Below are 20,971 nucleotides of genomic sequence, written 5' to 3' on the forward strand. Positions count from 1 at the left end.
GATGATAGAGAATCTAACATTTTTTTATGGTGGGATTGATATGTTTTGTATGTTATGTAAACAAATACGAAGGTTGCTCTGAAAGAAATGCCTCTTTCATTAAGCTGGCCCACAACATCAGAGACAGATGTTGGTGGTATGGCAATAGAGGTTGAACCTTCCCACCAGTATTTTGTTACACTTTGTTTCTGTGTGACAAATGGCAGCAGAGGGGTGGTCTGACATGGAAGTGTTTATTATTCATAGAACCACAGAATGACTTGAGCAGGAAGGGGCCTTAAAGCCCACACAGTTCTGACTCCCCTGCTGTAGGCAGGGCTGCCACTCACCAACTCAGGCTGCCCAGGGCCCAATCCAATTTGGCCATGAACGCCTCCAGGGATGGGGCATCCACAGCTTCTCTGGGCAGCCTGTGCCAGCACCTCACTGCTCTCTAAGTACAAAATTTCTTCCTAGCATCTAGCCTCAATTTCCTCTCTTTTAGTTTAAAGCCATATACGAAGCAAAGGTGTGTAACTGAATTCCACTATGCAGAAAGAAGACTCCCACTGACATTCATCAACACTTGCTGAACTTTTATGGAGAACAAAAAGTGGATGAGAGCCACAGGGAGGCAGTGAATGGTGTGTTACAGTATACTGCATATATTGTATAGTGTATATTTCAGTATATTGTATATATTGTATATTGTACATATTCAGTACATATTTCAATATATTGTTTGTATTATTTTGTACACTGTTTCTTTGTGGTCAATTTCATCAAATAACACTGTTACTATTCCACATAGATGAATCTACTTTCCTCAAGGTTGCTATAAAGAATAAAATTATGAATAACCTGAAGTTCAGACCTTTCCCTCTAATAGGAAGATAAACTGTGTTGGGATTTAATCACGCTTTTTGATGAAGTGTATATAACTCTCTATTTGAACTCTGGGCCAAATTTCCTTCCATTCTACCCTATCTTCCACCTTATTTATCAGACCACAGATGCTGCTAATTAACACATGAAAATTCAGAGTAAATTCACTAGCTCCAATCTTCTTTACTACAGAATTGATTTGATAGTAATCTTAATATCAAATAGTGAATTTTCTAATCCAACCACAATAGCAGATGAACTCTAAAAGGTTCTTTTCTCTCAACTGAAAACAAGTTATAATTGTCATATTTTAGATCAAGAGGATACATGAAGGTAAGTGAATTAATATTGACTTGATTTAGTTCAAACTGATGGTCCACACTGCTTTCATATTTAAATCACATGTTATCTTTGGATTGGTAGGAAATCATTTCAATTAATCACACATTTTCTTTCTGACAGGGAAATAACGCCTATATCACAAATCCTATAATGCACTAAAACCCAAAGGCACCATAGACTTACAGCAAAAAAGGAACCTCCATTGATACAAATCAACTCACTCACTTCAAATTTCTTTAAAAATTACACATATTTTTTTTAGGATCAGATGCTCTTTAAATTACAGCAGCCAACATGAAACTAGCATAACTAGAGCAATGATGCACAACTTAATACAAGAGAAATGTGGTCATGTGCCTACATTTAATCCAGATCAAATTTGCATTCATGTGTGATTCAGGAGTACACAAATCTGGTACTAATGGAAATTAGTATTACATGAAACCATGGCCCTACAGACAGCCCAACTTTTGATACTGTATTGATGTAATTAACAGATCTTTCAATAGGCAAGTATTTTCTTTAAATATATCCAAATACTTCTAGTAGCTGGGATGTTCTTTTCCATGTAAATAAAAAGTTAGAAAAACTCAACTCCATCACAACAAACTTAAGTCATATACAAAGGGCCGTAAATGTGTGCTTGCAACCAATTCTAATATGTAAAACAAACACAACGGACTGGAACTCAAACCTCATTCCATATATATAAACTAGTAAAAAATAAGAAATCTTACCTTTTTCACTAACGCTTTCACTTTCAATCTCCACATCATCACAACTCGTGTACTCTGGAGTAGATGCCAATTCTTCTTCTGAGCTACTTAATGAAACCTGGCGCATTTTACCTCCCTTTTTTGTTTTATGGGGCTTTGGTGGTGGAGGTCTGACAGATTCAGACTGGTCTGAGCTGAGTGAATCATTCCTTAACATGGTCTCCATCTTTTCACGTTTCGTTTTCCGCACAGCAGAATTGGGATCCAAATGGTGTTGTTTCCTTAATGAATCAGAGCGCCTCATGTCCGGTCTTTCCAGAGGAATTGGACTCCTCCTAGGTGTAGGAGGGCTATGATTTGTGGTCCTCTGACGATTGGGACTTGGTCCCTGAGCCTCTCGAGTTCTTTCCATAGAGTATGAACGCTGATTTTCCATGGCAGCTCTGCGCTCAGACACCGATCTTTGCCTTGAGGGTCGTTCCATCCTCAGCATAGATATCCGGGAATCTTCCAACTCAGTATTTGCCAATGAGACATCGCTATGTCTCCGTTCATGACGTGCTCGGGACACTTCGGCATGGATGCGCATTTGTTCCTCATATGGTTGTGGCTTGACTGGATAACGAGCCAAGTTAGGATCACTTCTGTATCGTGCCTGATATTCCTCTTCTCTCCTCTGCCTTTCATATTCCTCCCTGTTCTGTGCATCCTCCTCTTCTACTGGATACTCCTTGGAACGCCTGCGACTCCTCCTGTTGGAATCTCTATAATCACCCAGTTCAGGCTCTTCGTATAACTGAGGGCCACGCTGTGACCGCCTATCGGAATAATCTGATGGTGACCTGGGCATTGCACTGTCTGATGTTGCATACTGTGAATATTCGTCTCTCTCTTCCCTCTGGTCGTATCTTCTGTTCTGTTCTCTTGATATTGATGGGCTTCTTTTCCTAAACAATCATGACAAGAAATAAGAAAAAGAACTTTGTTAATATTTCCCGTAGCACAGATATACATTTAATGCCAACTAAATGATACAAAGATCAGCTAATGGGGAAAAATCCATTCATTGCATTTGCTCATGAATGTGCTCACACAATTCCTGTACTAAAATAAAGACCACATGTTTATGGTGTATAACTAAAATAAAAAACAGCTTTATAGGAGAAATGTTTATACAACACCATAAAATACAGAATACAAATACTTTATTTTGCAATTGTAACTGATTTACAAGTGCCAGGATTCTATAAGCTTTTGTACTCTTTTTCCAGTGATACAATCTGACCATGTAATTTTGTTTCATAGGATTGTATAGTCATGACAGAAATTAAGGCTGTGTGTCTCACTACATTAGTTTGATGTTTTAGCTTCCATTATTGCTTAAAAATATACATTTCATTTCCCACAGAGCTCTGATGTGTGTCAAAGGAAAAAAGGAGGATGAAGGTCCAGTGGCAGCAGATGTCTAGCAAAGATCCTCAAACTTCCACCTGATTTGACAGAAAAATCCTTCCCATCCCTACTTCTCTTGTATCATTTTCTGCTACAGACCGCATCTAGCAATGGGCAACTTCTGAGGATAACAAGGAAAACAAAACAAAACAAAATTATGAACAGATATTCTTTCCTAAACACTGACAAACATTCGACCGAAGCACACAATTTTGTTGTAAACAATATCTTAACAGGGAATCTGTCTCAAATATATAAAAAATATTACATAAATTCCATTCAATGTAGCATTGCTTGCTATTTGAATAGAATGAATTAATTAAAGAAGGAGGAGTGATTCATAAAAAAAACACAGTCTGAAACTTCAAACTGTGCCTGAATTAATCCGAAAAGGATGATGAGTGTTCAAAATTCTACTACCAGATGAGTCCAGCTTGGGACTCAGCACCCCAGATTCAGCTGAAAGAGTTACCTGTGGGAAACTGGAGCAAACATTATTATCATGTTATCAGCCATTTGCACTTACATTTTGTTCTATCTTTGCAATTAAGAACCTTCACAAATGTCCACTGATCCTGATCACAGGCAGCAACATGGGGATCCTGCCCACTGTCTAGGCTAGAGAAATAACAGCAAATACACAACCTGCTGTTCCCACAGCTGTCCTAAAAATGAAAGGCTCCAACTTAGGGAAGGGGAGAAGGAAAAGCAGGCCCTCACGGTGCCCAGGAAAGCATGCAGAAAAGGCTCTGCCTACGTACTTGCACAGAAAACTCTTCTCACAGCCAAAAAGGAAAGACTGTCTCAGCTCATCAAAGGAAAACTACAACTGCAGGAGAGGAGAGTGCGCAGTGGATGACTGGCCAGTCGGCATTCTGGCTTAGGTACCTTACAGGGTTTTAAAACTATGCATGAAAGATTTGGACCCAGTCCAGACCAGTAAACATTAAAGAACTTTGGCCTTATAAAGGCACCTGAAAACGAGGAATCTAATTCAATCATGCAAAAGTGCAACTCCTCCTGAAGGTGAAGGATGACAAGTACTATAAGCATCATTTGGATGCCTATTTACTTATTGTGAAGTTAAGATGTCCTATCTGTCTTAATAAACTGTCATGTTTAAGACTAGCACAAATCATAACCTCTGCACATTTAAGAAAAAACTCTATGGCTTCTGCTACTGAGGAGTCAAGCTGAATTGTTCTCATATGACATAAACAGAGTTTCCCAAGTCTAAAACCAGAACAGCCAATAGAAATAGACAAGTAGGACAACATAATTGCCAGCACCATAGAGCTTGCAAAGACATATAGGTTTTCATTAAAATAAGAGAGATTAGAGGTAGAAACTTAGTTTAAGTTTCTAGTTAAGTTTCTTAGTTTTAAGAAGACGTGTATCTTTCTGTTAATCGGTTTTCAGTGGATGAAAAAATCACCACTTCCGAAATTAAGATACTTCAACTGCAAATTACAGACACTGTTGAAAATTTCTGCCATACCTGTAATGAAAATGTGCCTAGCTTCTCCTCAGTTCCATTCTATGCAATCACAAAATCTTCCATCTGTACACGTACCCAATTGGAGTAGATGGCACTCAGTTAATATGGGATCATCCACATAGATTTCAATGCATGATTGAGACAGTATGTGTGCAAGTTCTATCTGCATATATTCTGCTTTCAATATTAAATGCTGGAGATAGTGAGTGTGCTTTACGTGTAGAGTTGATATATTTGCAGCTGCAGATTTTTGCAAGTATTTGTTCCTCGAAGACATAAAAACACCCTCAGAAGCACGGTTTAGAAGATCAAGTTCATAGTGAACTGTGATATAAGACACTACACACAATCCAGTTTGATGAATCTAATGTATGCTTTAGAGTATACAAAGTCTACATGCTTTTCAGGATGAAATATATGCATATGTATACTTACAGCAGTATAAATAACGGAGTAGTTAGAATTAGTTTGGCTCCACTTGGGAGATCATATGTACATGCACACACATACATGACTACTTTACACAGTCCTCCTAACAATGTGTAGAGGACAAATCTCTGAAAACACTGCTACTTAAATGTCATGGGAGGAACGACTAAGGGTGAAAAAGATGGGATTTCTGCATGAGTAAAAACACTGATTGTACACTTCCTGCTTACACCAGTGTATTTCTATCTCAAAAACATATATTTTTGGAACTGTTACAAGACTTCTAGAAAATTTACTTTTTTGTCCTAGCATAAGCTATGTTAATGAGAGGAGGATGGGCCAACAGAGTTCTGTGTTTTTATACCTCTTACACAAACGATTTCCAACCCCTTACCACAAGCAGTCATTACCTTTTCTTGCTTTCATTGCCAAGACATGAATACAGAACAACAGCAGTGGCTGACAGCAATGTAAAGATAAGCTGAGCTCTCAATCTACTCCAAACCTTTCATGGAAGAAACAGCCTTGTACAGGTGCCCTGCATGAGCCAATATTGGGCCAAAAGAGGAAAAAGGACCTTCTGAAAATACAACTTCAGTCCTCAGAGGGAGCAGCCTAACAGGTAAAGTCACTACTGTAATTCCTAGCCTATGCTGACTGGGACCAACACACTTTCCTTCTAATTAATTTACTCCCTCCTGAAGAGATCCAACTTAACTACCAGTATCAAATGCCAGCAGATACAATCCCATCCAACAGAAACAAATTAGCAGTACTCACCCACCACTGGGCCAAAATCTTGCTGGCTAGAGAGGGCTCATGCTGCCCTGCAGCCCCCACACCACAGGGCACTGCAGCTCGCCATTGCTTTACTGCTCACACGGCCCCCCCAGACCATTAGCACTCTTTTTCATTTTAAAAATACCTGCAGTGAACGCAGCTGTGCAGTGCACGTGTACATTTGGAACGGTGTTATTAAATCGTGGCAGGAGGCACAGTCTTCACAAAAACTTATGGTCAGTGACTGCTATTAAAAATCTGCTGTTATTTTTAGATCACACTAATTCTCACTCACCTTCACCAGCCTCTGTCTAATCCATTTCTCACTGTTAACTACCGCTAAGATACCTCAACAAAGGCGTTCCATGCCTTGGACACTGACTGCACACACACCTGGACAGCCCAGCATACAGTGGGCAGCAGAAGCCCTGGGTGCCACAGCACCCAGCACAGCCCGGCCCCACCACCCACCGTGCACCCCTCATCAGCAGGACTGCCCCATATCTGCACAGTTACTGCACCTCAAGGCCACTGAGACCACTGTCCCTTTGAATCAGCAATAAAACAAAATCTCTATTATGATTAGAAAAACCTAGAACCTACAAACCTACACAGCTCTCTTTCTCAGGCACAGTTTATAAAAACGCACTTTTCAGATAGGAAAACTGAAATTCATTTTCTCCAACTTATCACTAATTATCATCATCATTCATTACCTGTACATGACATTTAGGCTTTTAACACATCTTTCCTAACCTTACGCCAGTGGAAACCTCATTTGCACTGCACTACGAATGTCACTACAGAAAAGCAAGTAGCTTCACTGTAACCTGACAACGCACTTAAGTTATTCAATCCCTCCCCATGCTTCAGCAACATTCTAAGTACTTGAAATATGGCACAGAAAAATGTAACACTGCTTTTTTTCATGGCCCTGATTTCAGTAACAAAACAAAACAGCCTAAAAATCTTTGACATTCATTTGTATTCTTCATTGGAAAATCACCCTCCTGCTTTGTTTTACATTTGGGTGAAAAAAAAAGAAAAAAATACACTCAAAAGTACCAAGGAAAAGGCAATATGAAAAGGCAAGTTTTTGCATCAGATTCCAAAACCACAGTAAAAACTAGATCTCAGATCTTTCTGACTACTAAACGTGTTCTCAGGCCCATAGAAGACACACATGAACTGAAGAAAACTTTTAAGAAAATGTCCTTCTGAAGATATGTCCAAACATACGGGTTCCTAAACTCACCTTGGACTTACCTAGGGTCAACCACAAAATTAGTAAGGGCTTAGTGGCCCAAGCCACCATCAGCTACTTCTAAGACCTATTTTTCACTCAGCAAACAATATACTAACTTGGTCTCTACTCCCCATAAGTTAGGGAGGAATAGTTGACTGGAAATGTAAAACTGAAGATATTTGTCTTGCATGTATTGTAATCTTCCACAACTCTTTTCAAAATGTGCTGCTTTTAGCACATGAAATAATAACACAGAGTAGGTAAAAACTCGCATTTCCAACAGATATAGGCTGGTTTACTTAGCAATAGGGATTAGTGCATTAGTTTAAGAACCAATATATCAGTTTCACAAAAGGAATCCATAAGTGATAGTTCCAAAACTTTCCATTTCGATTAAGTGGGTGAACAGGCTTGTTTTTCCTCAATAATTTTGCTCTGGGGAAATAACAGAATACTTTTATCTTCTGCCTCAAAGATTTTGCCTCATGAGAAGTACTGGAGTCACAATAGAATATTTTTATCTTTTCCCTCTAAACGTGCAAGGACATTTTCCTCGGGTTCCACATACACTTTGTAAAAAGTGGCTCACTATGGCCTAATAAGCAATGGAAATCTTCCAAACTGGGCAAAAACAAATTAAAGTGAGTAAAAGGTTTCAGTGATGAAGCTGATGGTGAGAAAAGGGGAAGAAGTAGGTGGGCACTTGACCACCCTAAATACCTCCGAGCATGCTCAAAGGAACATTAGGACATGTCAATGGACCTTGAAAAATAGTGAATATGTATGCCAAAGTACTGCATATGTATGTCTTAACTGTATAATTGTAGAGCCAGAACTCTGAGGGTGTGCTTGTTTGTCAGGTTGCCCAGTGCGCATCGTGAGGAATAAAGGAATGGCACTTTTAGCACCACACTGGAGTTAGAGTATTCTTCCTGGATTTTGGATGACACAGCTGGAATTGTTAGAAAAGCCGTGCAAGAGACAAGGCCTCTTCTCAGAGACCTCATCAAACACAGCAAGCTCAGCTTTGTCTCTAAATTCCTAGACTGCTCCTGTTAGGAAAAGAGCTCTTGTGATCACATAATAATAGTCCCAAACTTCTATGGCTTCAAGCATTCTACTCAATAGGCAGTCAGGCACTTACTTCAGACCAGTGACAGGGCGCACATAACGCACCGCCATGCCACCTCACAAAAACATTCCCAGGCTGCTAGAAGGTGAGTTGAGCACACTGCTGATCTTGCCATGGAAACTTCTGAGCGTGCAGGAAAACTCCCTGTGCCCAACTAAGATCCACCTGCCATTCCCAGGGACAGATTTGTTCTTCCACTGCCAGGTTCTCTTCCGAAAGGATTTCCCCAGACTTTCTTTGCTCTGCTGAGGAATCTGCAAAATGTTTCCCTATTTTGGAAATGTTCGTAGGAGCCTAGGTGGTATTGATTCAACTTCTTTTCTCATTCTCAGCTTATGAATTTCCAGTTTTTGCTGGGTCACACTGTGCATGGGAAATTATTCTGCATACACTCCAAGAGCAGCTATGGCTTCAGCTTAATAAGAAACAGCTTTTTCTGACTTCTAAGCCATTTCTATTCTACCAAGATCTCTTTCTGCTGTTGTTCTATACTGTCTAGTTTTAAACTACGCTGATCTTCTAATCTGTCTCTTTCAGCTTTCAAGTTAAATCACTTAAACAGCCTACTCTGATAAAAACAAAGGTATTTATCACATTTCCTGACCAATATACTTTTAAACAAGCTGCCCTCAAGTGCACTTAACACTCAGATGTCTAAGCAATTAATTAAGTAATGTTTGTCTGAGACATTACTTCATTTCTCATTTCAGCCATGCCTTACAAATTCTGTTTTATAGCAATCGTATTTTGAGCCACTAAATACCTTACAGCAAAGTATCTCCAAACAATAATGAATTACGTTTACAATGATGACTATAAAAATTATGAAGCATGAGAGTAACACTGCAGATGTTGATTCCTATTAGATTTTATCAGAAAACATAAGTTCACTGACTGCAGGCTGGTATCGAAGGGATAAAAGGGAATCTGTGGTAACAACACCGTTCACATAATGAAATTCACAGTTGATAACATCTTTGCTTTAAACTTGACATGACTACACAGACACATAAAACAGCACAATTACCACAGAACCACAAATTTGCTATACGAGTAATTCAGCACAAAAATCAGCATTGCAACTTGGAAGGGCTAATTTCAGTTTGTTGTGAATAGGATTTTAATGGAAAAAAAATGAGGAATCCCAGAACAAAACTAGCAATTGTAAATATCCCTTGCTAATCTACAAATATTTAAGTAACAAGGATATTTCACAGCTGTTTATTACACTGAGAACATCATGGGGAGGAAAATGAGACTACCAGTAGAAACATGTTTGTACTCCTTTACTATGATTGAGTTTTTCAGCAGCCCTTACATCATGTGATTTAAGAGCAATAAAATAACTGTACTTGCATCTTACTGTTCATTCAGCTACACTCAGAATGCTTTCCTTTTACAAACAGGTAAAACGTCAGGAGATTTTTCCTTACTCTACTTTCAAACATTTTCAAAATTAGTATTTTACTAATGATCTCCAGTGAGATTCATAGGAAATGTGTCACCTATTTTCTGTAAGACCTTTTTGTTAAAAAAGCAAATTATGAAAACAATGCTCAATGGGTTAAATCTCTTTCTAGAATAATTGGTCAGAAAATGCATTGTAGTGATTTGTGTTAGTACTGACACCAAAGAAATAACATCCTGAAGGGTGGAATCAATTAACAGCTGTCATATGGCAGGATTCAAATGAATTTAAAACCTGAGGTGTTGAAAGGATTGTAGGTCACATAAATATTGAAGTAGAAGAATGAGTTACTACCATATGGAACTGTTACAAAAATGGGCTTAAAAGAATGTAAAATACAAGTAAAATCCAAAATGCATGTTATAACATGCAGACATGTTTTCTTTATGAGAAGAAATCTAACTTTGCGAGAAATATTTCTAAACCACAGATAATACAATCCAATTTAAAACATTAACTTAAAATGTAGTAAGTTATTAAAGATACATTCTCACATATCTGAAGCCTGTTTTTTCAGTACCTTCAATGAGCATTTTTTTTGCTAAAAATATTTCCCTAACCATCCCCAAGAGAACAAAAAACACTGAGCGATCTACATCATTTTCACACAACACATTCAGCACCTTTCTTTCCTGCTTTACCTTTTGATCAGCCACTGCACATCTGGGAAGGATGAAGCCTCGGGTTCATAAGAATACATCAATTTCTGTTCTGGCTAGGTCTTTCATTTAATCCTCTGGGTTCAGCAAATTCATATAAGAAGCCTCTTAATTTTGAGACACCTCTTTAGAAATACACTTAAAGACTTTTCCCTCCCTCCAAAATGCAATTACAAAATATAAGGCATCTGGGAAAAAAAAAAAAAAAAATCTAGCATAGGAAACAGCAATTCAAGTCAGAGAGCTGACCCAATGGCAAGCTATTGAGAGCATGAGGAGTGTTATAGTTTAATGCTGTTAGCATGTGCTGTATATAGCTGGAGGTCAAGTAAGAATTTACCCTATAAGGAAGATTATGGTACTTAGCTGATTAGTGCCTTGCTGCAGTACTATTGCCTACAAATGCACATGCTGGTCAAAGCATTTACATTTTAAAAATTGTTCAGTTCTGTTATTTCACATCTTGTGTTACTGGGTCCCATATGAAATTCTGTAATATCTATTATTTTTAGTTTATAACAAATCAAATTTTGACAAAATTTTCAACTGACAGGTTAAAAACAGCTGTGCCACCTACTTCATTCTGAAGAGATGAGCATACTGCAGAACTGAAACTATTTTCTTGTTGTTTTACATGCCATTCTCCAGAAACAAACAAGTAGAAATCAACAGACTAAACGTTTCTACCAACAGGCACCAGAACCCACTTTCAAAACAAGGTGAAAATGAGAAAATAATCTAAAGCAAATGCGTAGATGGTTTCATTTGCATTAAAGCATACTAAGTAGACAACTTTTGACAATTTCACAAGCGAGGTGCTTTTTATCTATGCAAAGCAGCTTAAAAATAAGTTATTTATTTAATATAAAGTACTTTGCCCCATTAAACTTGACTGCAATAAATTTAACACATGGCATTAAAGTGGCATGACACAGGAAAAAATACAGCTGTGGCAGCAACCTAGATTTCCCCCACCTAGTACGCAGGACTAGTGAGTTGCTGCTCCTAGAAATGCATTCTGACACCAAGGTTCTCCCTTCAGCCACCACAGCAGAGCATATATTGTAATACATTTCATTTCTACATCACTGCATCTAGTTTTGGGCAGTTCAAGAATGCAGCCTTCAAACAACAGTCCTTATGCGAGCTGAAATGTGCCCAAATGCAGGATGGAACAGCCACGGCCGCCCAGACTGCTCTTCCAGCTCCGATCCCACCGCTCAGATGGGAGAAGTCCACCATGCCTCTGATGTCTGGAAAACTCCCAACCTCACTACCATGCAAAGCACCTCACATGAGTAACAACAGTCTGGTTCAGTGAAATAACACGAGATCCCTGAATGCAGCATTTATGCAAAAGTAACTCTGCTTCTCTGCAGTGCTGAGATCAGTTCTGAGATGATCCACTCTTAGTTTCTAGTCACCTCTTACAGGTATGTATCTATTTTATAGAGTCTTCCACAAAAGAAGTTCAGCGTGCAGATTTCTAAAGAACATTTATTCCAGGATCATTACCAAAATCCATAAGGAAATTCAATGGCTACTCCAGGAATTGTGTGGAGGTGAACACTTGGAAACTGAAAGGGCAACTGCTCACAACTTCTCTATAGAAAGGTGGTATCCCATTGAGATGAGAGCAGTACACACAGAGGAGAACGCAGACTTCTAGCAGGAAGCAAAGCAATGTTTAAAGTCTTTGTAGGACTATAGAAGACATATTAGCTACGAGGTAAACTCACTGAAAGACACAATTATGCAATTTCTTCTCTTTCATAAGAGTTATATGATTATCAAAGATGCTTTAAGATGAGTGAACTGAACCATAGTAACATAAATGAGCCCTTTGACTTATTCTGCACATCACTGCAATAAAAGCAGGTTTCATTACTTTGGTAGTACTTAAAGAAACTAAGATACTGTCTTTTCTTATTCTGCAGGAGAAATGGTCTTTTTTACTCAGTGTATGTTCAAATATCCCAACCAATTCATCCTTTACAGTTCATGTCACCAATCTGCACTACCCAAAAAGTAAGATTTTTGTAGGATTCTCCAGTCACCATACAAATGACAAAATTATAACTAAAGATGTATTACGTATTAGATGATTTTGGACTTACTGTTGGTTACTTCTTCCACCAACAAGAGCATTCTGAGAAAAAGTGTGAGAATAAATAAAAAGAAGATCAAAAAAGACCAAGTGCAGATTCACTTGGCAAGCAGGTAAAAGGCTCTGAAGGGGAATTATTTGAGTCTTAGAGCTTCTTCACGAACACCAATTTCCTCTGAAATGTCAGTCTGAAAGTAATGCCTCCTATTTATTTCCATGGAAACTACAACATATAAATAGGATGTAGATACAAAGAGCAGAATAACACCATTTGACAAAGCAAGTTCTCAGCTACAAAACACAATTCTTCAACTGTTCAACCATAAGCTATGCATTTTGCCAGCAATGGAGGAGAGCCTGCACACCATTCTCATCAACATCTGCACCAGCGGAGGTGACCCACTGTCACTGTTGCTACTGCTGAAACACTCCACTCACGGCCTCAGTGTGCTCTCATCCACTGTTTGGTGTCCATCAACATTCAGCAAGCATCAGTGAATACCAATGGAAGCCATTTTTTCCACACGGAGTAATTTAATGACACACCTTTACTTCTTCCGTGTCATACGCCATTTTGTCAGACGGCCCCTCTGCTGCCATCTGTCACATGGCAACAACACGTAACGGGATATTGGTGGGAAGGTTCATCCTCTACCGCCATACCAACAGTATCTGCATCTGACATCATGGGCCAACGTAATAAAATAGGAAGCATTACTCTTGGAGTAGTCCTCATATTACACAAAATTATCAAGTACTGATCATAAGTCAGTCTTGAGTAGAATGTGAGCAATCATCTTAGAGAACAGTAAAGGACAGCAAAAAAAATTTAATTAAAGAAAGTGATGATCTTCAACATTTTGAGAAAACAGTCATGAAAGCTTTTAGAGATTTGGGGAGACTTCATCACCCTGAATAGTGTTACTGTCAAATTGCTGGGATCTATAGCATTTTTCAAGTTAACCTTTACTCATTGTTGAGCAAAGCAACGAGAAAGGTTAAATGTATGCTCACTGAAGTACTTTTCAAGCAGAAGAGTAATTGAAGGTTAGGCAGGGGATAAATATAATAAAGGGTACAACTATGATCATATGGTATGATGTTTTTCGTCGACAGAATATTTTTACCAGAAATTAGATAAATGCCAGACATTATAGGTGGATCAACAGGCTAAGGCCAATTGTATGAGCTTCCACAAGCTCATACAACTAACAACTAACTGCTGGGTCCTGCACTTTGGGCACAACAACCCCATGCAATGCTACAGGCTTGAGGCAGCTTGGCTGCATAGCTGCACAGCAGAAAAGCATCTAGGAGTGGTAGCTGTCTGAACATGAGCCTGAAGTGTGCCCAGGTGGCCAAGAATATCAAAAGCACCATGGCTTGTATCAGAAATAGCACAGTCAGCAGGAGCAGGGAGGTGATCACCCCTCTGTACTTGACAGTGTTGAGGCCACACCTCAAGTATTGCGTTCTATTTTGAGCCCTTCTCTAAGGAAGACATTGAGGCCCTGGAGCATGTCCAGAGAAAGGCAATGAAACTGTGAAGGGTCTGGAGCAGAAGTCTGAAGGGAGCAGCTGAGGGGACTGGGATTGTTCAGTCTGGAAAAGGGGAGGCTCAGGGGAGATCTTACACTCTCTACAACTGCCTAAAAGCAGGTTGTGGTGTAGGGGGAGTCGGTCTCCCCCAAGAAAGAGTGATTGGAGGAGAAGCAGTGGCCTGAAGCAGTGCCAGAAGAGTTCAGATTGGTTACTGTGAAAATTTTCTTCTTGGAAAGAATAATAAGGCATTGGTAAAGGCTGCCCACAGCAATGGTGGAGTCACCATCCCTGGAGATGTCCAAGAAACACGTGGATGTGGCACTGAGGGACATGGATTAGCAGGCATGGTGGGACTGGTCAATGGTAGGACTAGGTGATGATCTTAGTGGTCTTTTCCAACCTCAATGATTCAATGATTCTATAATCCACAACTAAAACTCTGCTGAAAAAATATATGAGATTGAATTCCTCATATTTGGCCTCACTGTAGTACCAAGCTCATTTATACTAATTATTATGGTGATATTTCCTAAAGCAAAGGATTACATTATTTAAGTTTATACAGATGATATGCTATTAACAGGAGAACCTAAAGGCCTCTTACTTATCCCTTAAAACCTGCCCACTTCCCAACAGGTTTGTTGTGGCAATACAAGCAATGCTCTTTAGAGTTTGATTTATAGATCAATAACATCCACATTCAGAGATAATCACCACAGATATAAACACTTAAAATACAGATAAAACCTTGACAGAATGACCATCATTTACTAATGATAGTAATCACATCATAGTACAAAACAACACAAAACATCATAGTACAAAACAGATTTCTAAAAACTAGTTTTATGAAAAGTAGACAGCAAAATATCTGGAGGTTATAGACATTTTATATTCTCACTCTTTTTGATATTGCCACTTCCCGCTATCTTAGAAATACCTTCAATAATGCATTACATGCTATCTCTGAATGGAGAACTCAGATGCAATTTCTGATCGATATTTTAAAGGCTGAAAACCACTAATGACACAGTAGCATCTGCTAGCTTTCATAATTCCACACTCACTAGATATATTGACCCTGAAAATAAAGATTATGACAACCATTTGGTTTCACCCAAATAAGAAAGGAAAATCTAAGCCTCCATGAACAACAACAAAAATCAAATATACACAGACAAATGAATAGCAATTTATATTTCTTCATTGTCTCCCCAGAAGCACTAATGTTAATAAAATACTGAGCTTACGAAGAAAAGGTTCTGTTTAGTAATAACACAAGAAAAAGAAGTAAGGTAGTTTAATTAGAAGTGCAAACTTTACCATTCACTTCAAAAGGATATTCTGTGTTATAAAAATACGTTATTAAAAGTATTATTAAAAATGGGAAGTTTATGACCTGTTTTCTCTTTCTCAGTCATTTAAATTAACATTTATCTATGCATTGTGATGCATTACTGCTTTATCTTGCTGATTTATTTTGCACTATGAGTGTTCCTATGTACAGTCAGTGACAGTGCTTTGTGACAGCTCTGTTCCTCTGAACCTCACATAACCAAGTTGAGACTGCACCAGTACTAACATCAGCAGAACAGTTCCTCTAGGTAGGCCTAGATTCACCTACTCAGTTTTGACAGGCACTAGAACTGCCTTATTGTATGTATGCATCTGCCCTAGCTCCTCTTTAAAGGACTGGCTTAAGGAAACGTCAAGTGGAATTTTTTTACACTGCTGTAAGAGACATGAAATGGAAGTTAAACATCTGAACTCACTGGGAATAACAAACACGTCTGCAACACACAAAACTTAACATGGCAAACACATTCATAGCTCAGAGATGCAACATTTTACCACACATTCTGAAAGCTGTTTGTCAAGAATCATCAAAGGTACAGGCTCATAGGCAAAGGGAGCTCCAATAAAATGTGTTGGGTCTTTGTAGGACCAGCAAAGACCGGACTGGAAGTGATCTTATTAAGCTGAATTAATCTGAATAAGAAAATCTGTTTTCCCTTTTTCTTAGCAAGTCACCTTAGGAGAAAACTTACTGAATTAAAAGTCAGTTTCAGGTCAGGTCAGCCCAACATTGGTAGGACCACGTTGTCTCACCATCCACAAGACAGGGCTGAATTCAAAAGTTCTGCATTAAAAATGTCTTTCACTTACACAGGGATCGGGATCTAATGTTTCAGTTCCAGATTATGAGGGACACTGGATCTGTTCATCACAAAGTGGTTGAAGATTGTAATAGAAACACTGAGATGATTGGAGTTTTATGCAAATGTCACAGAGTTGACTAGATCAATCTACGTCTGATTAAGACAGAAACTTAAACATAGTGCAAGAATTAGGGACCTGATCAGAACTAATATGCCATTACCTTAAAATACAGGGGATGTGGAAAGAAATAGGGAGATAAGCATTTCAATAAAGTGGACTAAATGGCTTTTATTAATTGTTTTATTAGGAAGTTGTATGTCTTGCCATCATAGTTGATTTGAGGGGCAAAGAAGCTCACAGAGAAATGATAAAGGTGATAAATGCAAAATCTAATGAAGTAAAACTCAGGATAATCAAATTCTGCTTAATAACTGCTTGATGAAAAGACAAAGCTGTAAATGAGCATTACCTAACGCACAAAACAACTGCATCAATCAAATTAAAAGAAATCAGTGCTAGGTAAGACAGGCAAAATGAAATATAATCCAGGATGTTTCTAATTTATATTTCTGTCATTTCATTACATTTTCTATAACAGCAATGCTTATGGGAAATGAGAAGAGTATTCTACTTTGCTGTAACACCGCATACAGGACCTGGTAATGGCTGAGTATACATATGGGCTAAGTACCCACACAAGAACAAACTTATGTGCTACTTAGCTGCCTACATGTATGCTCAGAAGTACACCTACTTCCAAGACGTTTCTTCCTTTCAAGATGTTTCCCACTCACGAGTTTTGAAAATAACTTTTTTCTTAGTTTACAAATAAACTTTGTCCTCTGGCTTTCTGTACTTACAAATGATTTGGCCCCTCATTCTCCCTTCTTAAAATGTGTATTGCCACAAACATTCTGTTCTGGAATAGGACAGTATCCCTTGTCTACAGCATTTTGTACCTACTTGTATACAAACTCAGAAGAATGGAGAGGGTTAGCAGAGAAACATATGTTGTCTCACCATTAGTCTAAGGATGATTACAACATTCCTTTCTTCCTCTCTTAAAAAAAAATTATAATAACTTTTGTTATTATAATAAGGATTAAGAATCTGAGGTAATAAGGGTCTTACTACATATATACTAATCAACTCTTCAAATACCAATAATCTCCTTGATAGACTCTAACAAGTAGGAGGATCAGCCTCCATGTTTCATTGTTTATTGAAAGCTCAAAGGTGCCTCAATAAGACTTTAGGATTATGACCTCACAGAAAAAATAAAAAAAAAGAGGAATGACTAATGACTAAGGTCATAGCCAACACAACAGACCAGAACTTCCTATTAAAAAGTCAAATCTGAACAGCTTTGAAAGAAGCACAAGTAACTTTAATGGAGATATCTAGTAAGCTGTATTACCATCTGATTCAATGATCAAGCTCAAGCATCAACTAAATTAACTTTGCTTTTTCTTCCCAAAGATAATTAGAAAATTAGTCCTTAGGATTTCTTTCTTAAGCCAGCTGCCTATTAAAGAGGGCTACAACACAAACGTGATTTCCCTCCCCGATTCCCTCTGTTATCAAGCTAACTGCTGTAATTATGCCAGTGTTTCACATTGTGTAGCAAACCATAAATACCTTAGATATGCTAATGTATGGGTTAAGCCTATTTGTTCCAGTGCACAATAAAGCACAAATACAGGCTTGTTCCAGTAACATAACCTGCACATCAGTTTTACTGCAAAAACTCCATTCTGCGTATGTATTTTCTGAGCTTTCCATTTCTTTACACATCCCACAGTTGACTGGCATATTGAGGCCAGTAATACAACATTTTGGATCAGGAGGAAATAAAGGAAAGAATCCTATTCAGACAGGGGCCAGCAAAGTCACAGAGAAACACTCTTTGTATGAAAGGACTACCTTTTTCATTACAAATGATAGCAGTACACATTTACACAAGTTAAAACAAGCATAAAGAGCATAACAAAAAGGAGCAAATAAAAAGCAGTATACTTATATTCTTATGTTCTATGTCGGGATGGAGGCTGGTCACAAGCAGTGTTCCTCAAGGCTCAGTCTTGGGACCAGTGCTCGTCAACATCTTTCTCAATGATACAGACAATAGAATTGAGTGCACCTTCAGCAAGTTTGCAGATGACACCAAGCTATGTGGTGCAGTTGATGCACTGGAGGGAAGGGAAGCCATCCAAGGGACCTAGACAGGCATGTGAACTTAATGAGGCTCAACAAGACCAAGTGCGAAGTGTTGCCCTTGGGCCAGAGCAATCCCAGGTATTTATACAGACTGGTAAAAGATCTCCTTGAGAGCAGCCCTGCAGAGAAGGACTTGGGGGTCCTGGTAGACGAGAAGCTGGGCGCGAGCCAGCAGTGTGCTTGCAGCCTGGAAGGCCAACTGTGTTTTGGGCTGCATTAAAAGAGAGGTGGCCAGCAAGGACAGGGAGGTGATTGTCCCCCTCTACTCTGCTCTTGTGAGGCTCCATCAGGCATACTGTGTCCAGGTCTGGGGCCCCCAGTACAGGAAGGATGTGGAGCTCTTGGAGCAGGTCCAGAAGAGGGCTGGAGCACCTCTCTGTGAGGAAAGGTTGAGGGAACTGGGATTGTTTAGCTTGGAGAAGAAAAGGCTCCAGGGAGACCTTATTGTGGCCTTGCAGTACTTGAAGGGAGCTTATAAACAGGAAGAGGAATGGCTGTTTATGAGGGTTTATACTGATAGGACAAGGGGGAATGGTTTTAATCTGAGACAGGGGAGGTTTAGGTTAGATATTAGGAGGAAGTTTTCCACACAGAGGGTGGTGACACAGGTTGCCCAAGGAGGTTGTGGATGCCTGGATCCCTGTGTGAATCCCTGGAGGCATTCAAGGCCAGGCTGGATGTGTCTTTGGACAGCCTGGTCTGGAGTTCGCGACCCTGCCCATGGAAGGGGAGTTGAAACCAAATGATCATTGTGGTCCCTTTCAACTCTGGCCATTCTATGGTATAAATATGCTTCCCTTTTTTTTGAAGCTACTCTAGTCAATCTGCATATATTCCTATTCTTTGCCTTCAAACATATCTTGTGATAATAGTAAAATCACATCATTATCAACACCAGGGATCCAAGACCTACATATTGCACTATCCGCCTTCTGACAAGAGGCATTTAGCTTTCAGGCACAGTGCAGCAATTATGTTCAATTGCAAATCAGACTTCTTCCATTAGAGCTGTTTGCATCAGAACTTCCAATAAAACTTTTTTCAAAAGCACTTATCTACAGAGCTCTTTTTTCCTCAGAGAACATGGTATTTTTTCAGGTCATCTTTTATGACATCCCATTGAGAAAAGGCAATAAAAAAGCAGACTTTGGGCTGAACAGTATTTCTTCATGTAAACCAGATGTATGGAGGCTTTTCTTAAGTAAATGATTCAAGATTATCAGGGGAGACAAAATTGAAACAACCATATCACAGAAGGGGACACAAAGCAAACAACAAGACTTAAAAAGGTAGCTTGATTAGAAGAATCACAGAATTCTTGGTTTAAAATGACTCACACATTTTCCCTACAGTAAGTAGAACACTAAGGAATAGAGATACAATTACTCTGAAGTTATTAACAATTACTTTTGCAATTGAAATGACATAACATACTATCTTATGTTGTATTGCAGGGTGCAGAACACAAGGTAAAAAGCAAAGAGCACAGGAGCAAAAGCCTTGCATACAAGCCCAAGGTAGAATCACAAGGATAATAACGCTAAAGAAGTGACTGGCTGTGCAAAGTTTCTGATGCTGAAGCTGTATAAGAAGCTTTGATGCAGTTTATCCATGGTCTCTACCATGGAAGTCGCAAAACAGGTAGCACCAATACATGTTTACTGTAACTAACAGTAACATTTAAATCTTCTGCATTTGTTACTTCAGTGACAAATAGATAAAAAAGTAATAGGTGAAGTGAAGATGAAATCTTCATTTTCAATTCAAATGTATAAATGCAAAGGAGGACACAATTCCCAGTAACTTCAGACAAACAGTTATACAATAGAGGGGTACTGCACAACCAAAATGTGACCACCTCCAGGTTATTTCTCTGCACCTTCCAGAAACGGGGGAAAGACATAAGGAAGAAACATTCATCTGTGCAAGTGCAAATGAAACTCCATCAGGGAAAAAATTGGAAAGAGAAGCAAGAAAAACAGAGCACAGTTCCAACTCATTCTAAATGAGATTCCCTCCATTGCATTAGGAAACCTACTTAGTGGCTTTGGTATCAGTAAATTTCCTCTAGCTAGCAGGATGAGATTCTCAAAAGTACCAAACATCTGAGTCTGTATTTCAAGGCTTTGTCCAAACCCATTACTTTTAGAGAGATTTTCTTCTCCAGAAAAGCTACTTTCCTCTTATTACTTATATCTAAGTAGAAATGCTGCTGGAGATTTAAAACCTATTTATAGTTTTTTCCGTAACATCCAGGCAAACAGGAGCCTGAACTGCTGAAATTCAAGTGAAAAATTGTTTATATAAACACTTTCTTAAAATAATAAAGCCCAGCTATAGCGTGATGCATCTTTTTCAG

The 20,971-nt window shown here is 38.8% G+C and overlaps 1 protein-coding gene across 50 annotated transcripts in view; it reads right to left on the minus strand.

Moving 5' to 3' along the window:
* RIMS2 (regulating synaptic membrane exocytosis 2) overlaps nt 1–20,971 on the minus strand; it is a 436,647-nt gene that overhangs the window by 237,503 nt on the left and 178,173 nt on the right. For all 50 annotated transcript variants that reach the window (XM_048938982.1, XM_048938984.1, XM_048938989.1 and 47 more), the window contains one exon: nt 1,944–2,869. In XM_048938982.1, the coding sequence (XP_048794939.1) occupies nt 1,944–2,869 (926 nt within the window). The remainder of the gene's footprint in view (nt 1–1,943; nt 2,870–20,971) is intronic.

The sequence above is a fragment of the Lagopus muta genome, chromosome 3 (assembly GCF_023343835.1).
Source record: "Lagopus muta isolate bLagMut1 chromosome 3, bLagMut1 primary, whole genome shotgun sequence".
NCBI lineage: Eukaryota > Metazoa > Chordata > Aves > Galliformes > Phasianidae > Lagopus > Lagopus muta.